Source organism: Danio rerio, chromosome 7 (assembly GCF_049306965.1).
Source record: "Danio rerio strain Tuebingen ecotype United States chromosome 7, GRCz12tu, whole genome shotgun sequence".
Lineage (NCBI taxonomy): Eukaryota > Metazoa > Chordata > Actinopteri > Cypriniformes > Danionidae > Danio > Danio rerio.
The window spans coordinates 19,171,937-19,184,614 of record NC_133182.1 but is presented as its reverse complement, the minus strand read 5'-3'; the positions used below and the strand labels follow the sequence as shown (position 1 = coordinate 19,184,614).

At 33.3% G+C, this 12,678-nt stretch overlaps 1 protein-coding gene across 5 annotated transcripts in view; it reads left to right on the top strand.

Moving 5' to 3' along the window:
- The window catches only part of dock11 (dedicator of cytokinesis 11), a 152,593-nt gene extending 139,915 nt beyond the window's left edge, over positions 1-12,678 (top strand). For 2 of the 5 annotated variants that reach the window (XR_012382568.1, XR_012382567.1), the window contains 4 exons: positions 345-442; positions 2,097-2,235; positions 8,952-9,275; positions 11,055-12,678. Coding sequence is in view for 3 of the 5 variants with exons in the window: in XM_073907182.1 (XP_073763283.1) it covers positions 345-442; positions 2,097-2,235; positions 8,952-9,041 (327 nt within the window). In the remaining 2 variants the exon portion in view is untranslated. Of the gene's footprint in view, positions 1-344; positions 443-2,096; positions 2,236-8,951 lie in introns of all 5 variants that reach the window. The other 3 variants (XM_073907182.1, XM_009303084.4, NM_001202493.1) reach the window with 2 other exon arrangements.

Genomic DNA, 12,678 nt, shown 5'->3' with positions numbered 1-12,678 from the left:
TATTATTATTTTTTAACAAGGTATACAATATAATACAATAACTGCTGCATTCAAACTTAAATGTTTGTATATAAATGATAACAATGTATATATGCGTCATGCACAAACAAACAAAGCATTGACAAATATAAAAGACAGCTCATGAATGCCAGTAAAAGCTTTTACATCTAAAACAAATTTCATTTCATGCAAAAAATAATTCCTGTTAACCTAGGATTATATTAAGACCATGTTTCTAGTAGTAGTGCAATATTTGTCATTTGTTGTAATAGTCTTTGAGCGGCTGGTCATTGATGATACTTTATAGGCATTAATACATGCATCTTGTGCTGTTTGTGGCGCAGGTGAACGCAGGACCGATGGCCTATGCTCGAGCTTTCCTAGATGAGTCCAAATCAGGTCAATCCAACAAGAAAGTCAAGGATCTCAAGGAAATATTCAGGTATGGTTTAAAGGGATTGGATTACCGTGTGGGTAGATGACAGGGTAAAGCCATGGTTTGGTAACAGGAACATAAAGGCAACATCTATACGAGTAACAGATTAGCATTTGCATATCTATATGTGTTACAGATTTGCATTAAGCACAATAAAAAATGTTAATCTTTTTTTATTTCTATATTGCTGTTTTAAAATGTAGATTGTGTCAAATCAGCTTGTCACAGATAAGAGAAATGTGAAGAGACTTAAATGACAATATGTCAGATTGTGAAACTTTCTAGCAAGTCAGACAGGCGGGAGAGTATTGGTAGAAAGAATGTAGAATGGATATCATGTCATGTATATTATGCATGTAGAAAGCATGTTAGATGTGAGCAAATTAGTTTGGTGGACACAAATGTTCATTGTCAATAAGTATAACGTTCTTTTTAAAGCATATTAAATGTTTTTATCATATTTGAAAATATGATATGTGTAACAAATGGGTATTAAACTGGCTGCCAAATGGGTAAAACCTAGTGGTTTTATGAATAGTGGCAAGTATTTAAGAATTAAATTAGCAAATAAACATTATAATTTTGCAATTTTGTTCTAAATATGCCTAACAAAATGATCTGTTATGTAAATAAATGTTCTTTTAAGTTAATTTAGTCTGTGTCTGCTGTAAATCATGTTTAATAAAATTAAAAAGGACATTACATTGCAGATAAATACAGTCATTCATTTATTTATTAATTTTCCTTCGGCTTAGTCCCTTATATAACAGATTCCGCCACAGCAGAATGAACCGCCAACTATTTCGACATATGTTTTACACAGTGGATGCCCTTCCGGCCGCAACCCAGTACTGGAAAACACCCATACACACCATTCACATACACTATGGCCAGTTTTGTTTGCCCAATTCACCTCTATAGCATGTCTTTGGAGTGGGGGAATCCGGAGCACCTGAGGAAACCAACGCAAACACGGGGATAACATGCAAACTCCACACAGAAATGCCAGCTAGCTCAGCCAGGATTTGAACGAATGACCTTCTTGCAGTGAGGCGTGCACCATATAAATACATATACATATAAAGGACACATTCTAATATCGATTTTTAATAAAAAAAAATTTTGTCTTATTGCTTGATAGCCAGAAGTTTCGTCTGATATATGTGAGAGATTCCAATATTAGTCCTAACTCCCTTATCAATGAGCTTGGCATTAATTTGCCTTGTTTTAATGCTACTTTCAAGCTTGTCCTGATTTTAATCTCGTGATTGGCTCATCTGGGAAGGTTTTCCTCTGCGTTCTAGAGAACTGTAGTTCAAGAGAATAGTAACCGTTCTAACAATAGCTGCCTAACCAACTGCTCTCCCTGTTTATTTAAGAGCACGTATCAACTTGCCATTTTGCAGGAATGTATGTATGCGTTATCACTCTAGAGCATCTCATTCTTGGAAACGACTCAGGAATTTGAGGCCATGGCACTCTCATTGACAAATATATGACAGTTTTACTTTTCTCTTGTTGTATTACAGCTTTACCTTGTAAAAGAACTGATTGATCTACTTGATGTTGGTTCATTTGTTGCTAGAAGCGACTGCTGCTCGTGTTATTAGCATATAATGTTTTTGTTATTCATACTTGTTTGTGTTTATCTTTGGTGCAGGCAGTTTGTCAATGCTTGCAGTATGGCTCTGGACATCAATGAGAGGCTCATTAAAGAGGATCAGTATGAATACCATGAAGGACTGAAGGCGAACTTTAAAAGCATGGTGAAAGAGCTTTCTGAGATCATCCACGAGCAGGTATGTAGACTGGTCTTAATCCAAAATTGATTTTTTTTCTGCACAACAAATTAATATTTTAATAAAATTTAAAAACTTTTTTACAGGAGGTTAACCCACTTGAAACTACAATTTTATTTATTATTAAGTAACTACAAAATTCTTGAACTAAGTACTTTTTCAAGTACACACTGCATAGTACATTAATAGTCGATGTGAAATCAAATTTGTTTTGTTTATTTTTTGTTAATTGTGTTTATTTTGCTAGCGTACATTGGTTCTCTTTACGATTGTTAGTTTATAACTGTGTAAGAGTTGCATCACATGTGTTTTAATTAGAAAATTAAGGTTTAAAAATTAGTAATGGAACATTATTTAGTTAATCGATATGTTAGATGGTTTGAATAAATTTCATTTTGAACAAAAATTGAAAAAAAAGGTTGTTTGGTAATCTTCAATCAAAGTCTGTTGATGTTAGTTTAACGCCCCACTCACATGGGGCGTCAGCGTCAACGCTTCCCATTCACTTTGAATGGGTGATGTCAGGCGTTGCCGAACTGCATTGTGGATCCGTCTGCACCGTTTCAGAGGCGTTGTTAGCTGCAGAAGTTGGGACTAGCTCAACTTTTTAAGCGCCAACGAAAGCGTCAGCGAATCAGATCACTGTATGCAAATACACCAGCTAGACATTGCCCTATTGCTGACTGAATTTCATTGGCTGACGCTGCTATGACGATTGCTTCAGCCCCAACTTCAGACACGCCTTCAGTCAAGCAATGACGATGAAGCCCTGTGTGTATGGGGCGTAACAGCTTCATCCACAATAGTGTATTCTTAACCACACCCCTCTTGCTGTTAGTTTGCTATTTGGGATTGATGTGCAATACATTGACATACTGAAATTGAAGTCTCTGCAACATCCTGTTTACACAGACTTTAATTTGCTGAATATTAAATTAAGTCACTTACAGTATATCTTTGCAAAATATCTCATTAAATGCATCTGGCAAACAGTCTAAAAATCTCCTACTGTATATATTCTGAAATATGCATATTTATGTATATTTACTCAAAATCACCAGTAGTGAGCTATTATTAACTCCAAATTGCAATATGCTGCACTGCATTTTCATGTTAACATGCTTTTGACAGACATGCTCACGTCTTATAAAACACGACACATGATGTTCAGGGTCAGAAAGTTTGCACTTTCTATTTTCCTTTCTGCTATTTGCGCCTTGTGTTTTTCTACATGCATTCTGTTTTAAATTCCTCATTCGATTTAGTGATATATTTTATGTAGCTGTACTTGACTGAGCACATTCACATGTGCATCACATTTTTTCCGTTTTATTTCATTGGTTTGATGGTAACACTTTAAAGACTTTTGGGTGAACCTGTGCTTTTATTCTCAAAGTTTAGTCATCATTTACTTGTCTTTCCATCTTTTTCAGACCACTGTTTATTTTTAATAATAGCAGATAATATTGAATGACCAAAATAAAAAAATACAAGGAAGGGGCTAGTATTTTATAAATGGAGGAGCCACCCCTGAAAATATGAAATACAATCCACATACTTTTATCTATGAACTAAATATATCTGTTGTGTTCATCATAAAAAAAAATGTGATGAGTGATTAATAGTGAACTGTGTTGCTGATTAAGAACTCATGAACGCTCAGTCATGCACAGAGACAAATGGTAGAAGTCTAAATTTTCATCAGATAAAACATTCAGTTTAGGTTTATTTTTCAATATTGTAACTCCACTGAACACTTGGAATATGTCAAGTGTCAATGTGATCCTTTTGTGATATTTTTTTTTTCTTCAAATTGTAATTCCAGTTGATTTTCCCAGCCGTTATAGTGCAAACAGGACTTTTTTGTGTTGTCCGAAATTCAGAGATTATATGAATAAGAATTTGTTTTAGGTTAACTAACTTAGTTTATGTAACTAGCATCAGGGGTATCTTATAGTAGTCAACATATTTACACACACATCTACTGTAACAGCCTTTATGGGGAAAAACCCACTTTTCATCAAAATGTCGACCCATCATAATTTGGTTCCTCGTTTTTTCTTTTAGTACCTAAACCCCAGAAATTGATTGCCACACTAACTCCTTAGGTTATCTGACTCTACTAAAAAACGTTGAAAACGTTGCCTAGATCATTTCTTCGAAAAAAAAAAAAAAAAAAACTAATTAATAAGAAGATTGACAAGCTTTACAGTTTACATCCTTATCAAGCCAAACCCCAACTTTCACACACAAGTGCCAGCTTTTATTTGTCTCTTGGCAAATTTAATTTTCAAATGCAGTGTTTTAGTTTTACATTTTTGCAGTTGAACAAAGTTTATAGCAATTACAGCCTGAATGAAGATAAATCTTTGATCTTAATGTCTATTTTGTTGTCTATGCAGACTCCAGGAAATGGGCTAACTGGGCATTTCCCTCAGTAAACAAATGAAAAAATAAATTCGCTGTGAGTTTGCTCGAGGACTGAAAACATTTGAATACTGAAAACATTTAATCTGTAAATGTAGGGTTATTTTTTGTCCTCCTCTTATAACTAGCAGCGGTGTGATTGGCTGACAGGTTTTTTTTTGGGAGCTGGTAAAGTTAAAGCACAACAGGTTTGATCTGTTTTGCTCTGCACGCCATCCTGGAGTCGCTGTGCCATGACACCACATAATTGACTTGAAATGTACTTTCTATTGTTGTTTTACTTTCTTATATATAATTAATATTGTTTTTGTGCACTAATATTACTATTTAATGTTACCCTCAATTTCCTGCGCTTGTCTTGTATAACTTATTGACTTGTAAATAATAGGACCTTTTATGTGTTCATTAAGTGCAAATAATTGGCATTTAATATTTGATGCCTTCAATTGGAAGTCTGCAATATACATGAATGATGTGTTTATTAGTGCTTATAGTGTCGAAGTTTAATAAATTGACACCCTAACGTATTACACTTAAAATGCACATTTAAAAAGAGCAAGTCATGGAATAAATGTTTAACCCTAGCTGCCTAAACTACTTTTCGCTCTTCGTTGTTTTGTTCAGAAGCCCCAGATCTTTGCTTTCCAAAACTTGACCAAGGACCGGTTTCTCTAGTTCCCATTAATTATTTGCTATAGCATTTTTATGGCTCTGTTTACAGCTGTGCCTTCGCAGTTGTATTATATAACTAAAACAAGAAACCATTCAGAGTCATGAGTGGCTGCTTGGTTGAACACTTTGTTTATAGATATAATTCACACTTTAAATGACAATACAAGCTGGTTCACAGCAGCTGCAAACAGTAAAACAGTGTATGCATGTGTGCAGTAAATGCAAACAGTAAAACAGACTTCTGAAGTAACACTTTACATTAGGGTTTAATTTGGTAACACTAATTGACATTATCTAGCATGACCAATATTTTTCCTGCATTTATTTATCTTAATGTTAATTTCAGCATTTATCTTTACATGTTTGAAGTTAAGCTTAACTAGTTAGAATCTGTATCAACAGTAACACTTTAGTTTAAGTACTAATTACATGTGTATTGTTAAGATATTGGCTGTTTATTAGTAATTATGAAGTACAAGAGAAACAAAAAATGTTACGTATATATTATTATTTTTTTATATATGTTTATTAAATCTGTTTTGTTTAAATGCACCAAAATATATTACCCATATTCATTGAAAAATTGATGTTTAACAGAGCAAGGAAATTTTCCGTTTGTCTAATAATATTTTATCTTCTGGAGAAAGACTTATTTGTTTTATTTCGGCTAGAATAAAAGCAGTTTTACATTTTTTTTTTAAACACCATTTTAAGGACAAAATTATTAGCTCCTTTAAGCTCTATTTTTTTCAATAGTCTACAGAGCAAACCATCATTATACAATAACTTACCTAATTACCGTATCCTGCCTAGTTAACCTAATTAACCTAGTTAAGCCTTTAAATATCACTTTAAGCTGTATAGAAGTGTCTTGAAAAATATCTAGTCAAATATTATTTACTGTCATCATGACAAAGATAAAATAAATCAGTTATTAGAAATGAGTTATTATAACATGAGTTATTATGTTTAGAAATGTGTTGAAAAAAACTTCTCTCCGTTACACAGAAATTGGGGAAAAATAAACGGGACTAATAAATATAAATAATGAAATGATATACATTTAAAATAAAAAATATTACTTGTATTTAATTTACATTCAACTCAAGTAAACACCCTTGATTATTCATTTAACAGCAGATTACACATCAAAATCCTTAATCGTCTCCATGATGGCAACATGTTCAAATTCTCATGTAAGATGTATCATCAGGTTCAATTATCTTACCTTTCTTCACAATCTCATACATTTCTAGAATAGGTCTTTTCACTTCCCAATCTAGAATGTTTAAAGCATTCTGTGCCAACCAAGCAAGTGTTATTTTTAATTGAACAGTCGGATTTCTACACCATATTGTTCCTCCATATCTTATCAGACTTAAAAAAATAAAAGTTTATCTCAAATTAGAAGGTTATGGAGTCATAGTTAATGGTCTATTAGTAGCAAGAATTGTACCTTAAAATGAAGTGTGACTGTGTCAACTAACATTAATGACATTTAAGTTTTGTTAATCTGTCACTGTGTTGGTAAGTTTTTAAAGAAAAAGTTTTAAAACAGCATTTTTCCAAAGCATTTTTGGAAAATAAGGTTTTCTCTAATCGTTGACTTTAAAAAAAAAAAATCTTATTTAAAATATTGAAACTAATAGATTTGATTGTTTTCGCTCCTTCATAAAAAAGAACAGTGGCATTATATAAAACTCCGACAGGTTATTAAATTCATTACAATTGTTAAATTGTTAGTTTTGGTAAGAAATCTTATACTATATATTAGAACATCTCTTGTAACACCCCCTGCCACCCCTGTTCACTGTGTGTACTCTACTCCTAATACTCTGTGTGCTTCTAATATGTTTGTGTTTTTCCTCTTTATGCTGCCGTCTCCTATAGATTGAGTTCTAGGTAACTGCTTCTGTTGCATAAGAGTATTGCTCTCGTTTTCTTTTAAACTCTTGTGCATGCAGTTTCTATATGCCATGATTATATAGTGTAATTGTGTGTGCAGATTTGTGTGTTTGTTTCTGTATGTGTTTTTGTTACATGTCAGGACACACACTTGTGTAATGACATGAGTATGACACAGCTATTACAAGGACTAGGTGATTTATGAGGACATTGCATCATGCCCATTTATAAAATACTTATAAGACATCCAGAATTAGTTGGGGGTTTTATTCCAGAAAGTAGAATTATCTTAAGTGAGCGTTGGATTTAGGGATGAGCTTGGGGTAGAACAATAGAAATACGGTTTAAAACACAATAAAACCTAAGGAATGTTTACACAATTGACAAAAACAAACGTGTGTGCGCATTTGCATACTTTGTTAATGAGGAATGCTTTTGAGGCACTGCTTCATGAAGCTTCAAAAACTGTTACGAATGTTTCGATTCAGTGGTTTAGAGCATGTACGGTATCAAACTGGCCAGATCACTTGATTTCAGTAAGCACGGCTTCATAACTCCTCCTAAATTTTGAAACGTTTTGAATATGTAATAGTAATAGTTCTCCACCGGGGGTGATCTGTCTCTCGAAAAGCGCAAGTGATCTACATGTGAAGGCAATGCAAAGATGAGATATAGACATCCTGTGGTGCAAATTGGCCATTGAGTGCGTTAGATGCGCTTCAGACTGAAAAAAAAGCAAACAGAGCAGTGGAACAGACAGAGAAGCAAGCAGCTTACAATGAAGGAGATTGATTTAAGAATGACAGCTGGATAGGACTGAATTGAAAGACATTATTTGTACTTTACATATATGTTCAACTTATCAAATCGATAAATGATTTTGAAACTTTCCCTGCAGTTAACGAGAGAAAACGCTTCCCTGCAACAAGTTTTGTGGCGGTTTTAGGTGTATTACGGTAGGGGAAGCCTTAACGCATGTTCTATGGGTGAGGTACATGATGTCATCAAGGGTGTCAGATGCTACAGTGAGGGAAATCTGAGAGAGAGAAAAAGTTCGTACAAAAAATAAAACCTCATACAACATTCCTTGGGCGGTTAATTCCTTGTGTTGTAGATCTGTTTTAGATCTTGTCTTGACAAGAGACCAAAATAAAAAAGCTTTATTTTTATGATTTGTGTTATTGTCAGTGTTTGAGATTGCACACCTAACATAGTAGCTACCTAATATAGTAAATAATATATAAATATATTTATATAATATTTATATTTATGTATAGTTTTTTAAATCACAAAATTGTCTTGCAAAATTCTGGGAATTACAACTACAAAATCAGTCAAATCACAAAACAAATTGTGAAAAACTAGAGGGTCTGATATAGGTGATGTCCATACATGTTTAAAGGAAGCGTATACAATTGCATTAAACAATTAATGCCTTAAACAATTTAGTGCTGCATGTGCTGTCCTAAAAGCTTTATAGCAGTGAATCCTTTTGCAAAGCAATTGATTCAGTTGCTTCAAAGCTAAAAATGTTTCTCCCACCATTAACGTGTGTGTGTGTGTGTGTGTGTGTGTGTGTGTATGTGTGGTAATCCAGTGTCCATCAGAGTTTGAGATTGTCATTTTCTTGCCATTGTCAATAGATATTGAGATCGTGGTTTTCTTGTCATTGTCATTAGAATCTGAGATTGATTTGCTTCCCCTCTCCCCAGATCTTCCAAGAGGATATGATGCGTTCTCTGCTCCAGAACTCTCTCCATGTGTTCAGAGCCATCAGTGGAACCTCCACCGACCTCAGCTAAATCCTGATGCTGCTTCCAGATCCTCCAGTTCTGCTCTCGACTGAATGTACAAATCCAGATGCTAGGCCTTCAGCTCGTGAATGATTGTCAGCGTTCTCCACCGTGCCATGTCGTGTACTGCTAGTTTGTGTATATACTGCTTTTATCATTTGTTTTAATGTCAAAATGGACTATTTTAATGCACATTCCAGGTCTTATTGTGTTTGTTTGTAGCAACCTTCCTTTTAGACTCATGTCACCAAGTCGCCTTATTTTCCAGCACTTGCCCTCGGTCCATTATGGAAGCCCATTTATCACACAAAATCATGCATTGGAAAATTGAATTAAATATTAAAGTAATTAATAAAAACATAGAGTCAGCTTTAATGTATTATAAATATATTGCGAGTTAAAATTAAAGCTTGCCGCATTCTGAGATAAATAATTGAACATACTGTACACTCTCAGAAATAAAGGTACAAGAGCTGTCACTGGGGTGGTACCTTTTCAAAAGGTACACATTTGTACTTAAAGGGTCCATATTGGTACCTCAAAAGCATATATTTGTACCTAAACATTTTAAAAGGAATGCTTTTGCGCGTTTTAGTAATAATATGTATCCTTGAGGTATTAATATGGACCCTTTAGAAGCAAATGTGTAGTTTTTAAAAAGGGACCACCCCAGTGACATCTCTCATACCTTTATTTCTGAGAGTGTATAGTCAAAAAGGACAAAATGTTGATAATATGAGATATAATTATGACCAAAACAAGTTGACATGAGAAACGATGGCACAATGCTTCAAGCTAGGAGAGAAACATCTCTGAGTTGAAGACTTTTAAAAAGAAATATATAATGAGTTATCTCAATCTCATCTCATAATTATGATATAATTTTACATGTTCATGCTAGGGTTAATCAATTCAGACACAAAGTAAAAGAAATGTTTTATGTTAAACGTTAAAGGTCAGGGTTATCACAGTCATATTTGGAAAGAAAAGTTGAAATTAGTGTAATGAGTCCTAATTATGAGATAAGAGTCAAACTAATCAGTAACAATTATTTTGAAATTGAAACTTTTTTGAACATACTTTACAGTCAAAAAGGTCAAAATGTTGATAATATGAGTCATACTTAGGACCAAAACAAGAGAGCATGAGAAATGATGGCACACTACTTCAATCTAGGAAGGAAAAGAGTCAGAGTTGATACTTTAAAACAAATTCTAATGAGTTATCTCTATCTCATCTCATAATTATAACATCATTTTACGTTCATGCTATGGTTCATCAATTAGGACACAAAAGTAGAAATTATTTCATATATTAAACGTTTAGGGTCATAACAGTCATAACTGGAAAAAAAAGTTGAAATTAGCTTTCCAAGTCCTAATTATGAGATAAGAGTCAATAATTAATAACAATTATTTTGAAATTGAAACTTGGTGCATTCTGAGATCAATTGCTGAACATACTGTATAGACAAAATGTTGATAATATGAGTAATAATTATGACCTAAACATGAGAAGTGACTCACTACTTCAAGCTAGGAAGGAAACATCTCAGAGTTGAGACTTTTAAGAAGAAATATGAGTTATCTCAATCTCATCTCATAATTATGACATAATTTTGCATGTTTATGCTACGGTTCATCAATTAGGACACAGCGTAGAACATATTGTATATATTAAATATTAATGATCAGAGTTATAACTGTCGTAACTAAAAGAAAGTCATGTATCGAGTCCTAATTATGAGATAAGAGTCAAACAAATCAGTAATAATTATTTTAAAAGTTCAATTTGTCCCTTTTTGTCAATTAAGATTTTAATATTTTTAAGTTTTCTGACAATTATGGCCTTCTAAAACCTAATTATGAGATGAAAGTTGTCCATTCATAGTTTTCATAGTTTCCAATCATAACTATGACTTGAAGTTTCAATATTTAAACTTTTTACCATAATTAAGACTCGAGTAATAAAATCATAAGCAATGATTTTCTCATACAGTGAAAATGGGCTTCCTTGGATCAGTTATCCAGCTATTGACCGCTATATGACCGCTTTATATGATTTAATAATTTATCAGTGGATAAAATCAAGTCCAATGTAATTTTTTACATATTCTTGAAAGTCTGTCACATTTACAGTAAGAAAAATGGGTCAATAATGCCATCATAACTTGACTGTAAATGATACGTTGTATTTTTTTTTTTTCAATCCCAGCCAAACAAGCCATTTAAATAACACCACTGGGAAAAACACCTACTGGTGCAGTGATGATCAACCAAAGATCAGGTGCACAGTTTATGCTGCATGCTTGCGTTTCCATATTATATCACTTCTTCTGAAAATTCCAGGTGATCTTGAATCCTCAATCCGTGACATTGTATTGAATGATGATATTCAGGATTGTAAAAACGCCTGCATTTTAGCAAAATATGTCTTCCGAAAATCTTCAGTCTTAACACACAAACCAACTTCAAAATTAATCACATCGCAAACTTTCATGACATGTTTGGAAGGTAAATATTTTTTTTTGTATTGATTTTTATAGTAATTTAATAAATTTTTATGTATTCAAATCAAGCAAATGAAGGTGCAATTAAAATTTGAGTTTTTTATTAATTATTTTTGACTTTTTTACTGATCAAAATGATTACATTAGTGTCCTTGTTTACATCACCTTTCATTTAAAAAATATATTTTGTTGCTTGTTGAAACTACTTATTTAAAATGAGCTGAAACAACACAATTCTTGAGATTTTGATGGGCCAACTAACTTTTTTTTTAAAGTTCAACCCACTTAAATTTGTAAAACTAATAAGTTAACCTAATTCCTTTATGTTGTCCCAACACAAATCGGTTGTGTGGAACCAGCAGTGTTTATTTATATATGTTTCCTGGTGCAAACTGCATAATAGTCTGATAGATGCATCTTTTTTTAAGAAGGTCAGTGCTACTGCCATCGAAACTAACTGTAAAACTAGCTGCTACTGTATGTGGTCAATCTGTCCCTCTTCCCTATTTTCAGTACTACACAGTGGTTACCAGATCATTTCTCTCATTAAATTCAACTGAAACCATCTGGAGTTATTATATGCAAAGCTTTTTCATTTGAATGCAGTAGGCTGTAATCACGGATGTTAAAGAATGTCTGATTTCATTGGCGGAAATGCAGAATGTACAGTAGCAGCAGATAGATTTTTGTGATTCCCTTTGTTTTATTGGCTGGTCGTCTGGTTTTCCAGGACATCCAGGGTTAATTTATTGACGAATGCTGTTAATGCTTATCTGCTGCACTGAATATGCAAATTACAAACAGAGGATGTGTAGATTTATATAGGAAAGCTGTCCGTTTGTTGTAAATGTACATTATGTAAGTATGAGCGCATGGAAATGTATACAGTATTGAAAGAACAGTATTTGCGAGCACTCGTATTGCTCAGATGTCTGGATTTATTAGTCTAGAAGCCATCTGATAAACAACGGACGGTTAATTTGCTAGAAAGCGGATGGTTTGAGACCATTTCCCAATATTAGTTTCAACATTTCCTTCATGTTTTGTCAGCATATATTGTGCGATTGTTGATTCTTTCTTTTTTTCTCTCGGTCTCATCTGTAGTTCATAAGATAAAGGGTGTATTTCTAAAGAAAA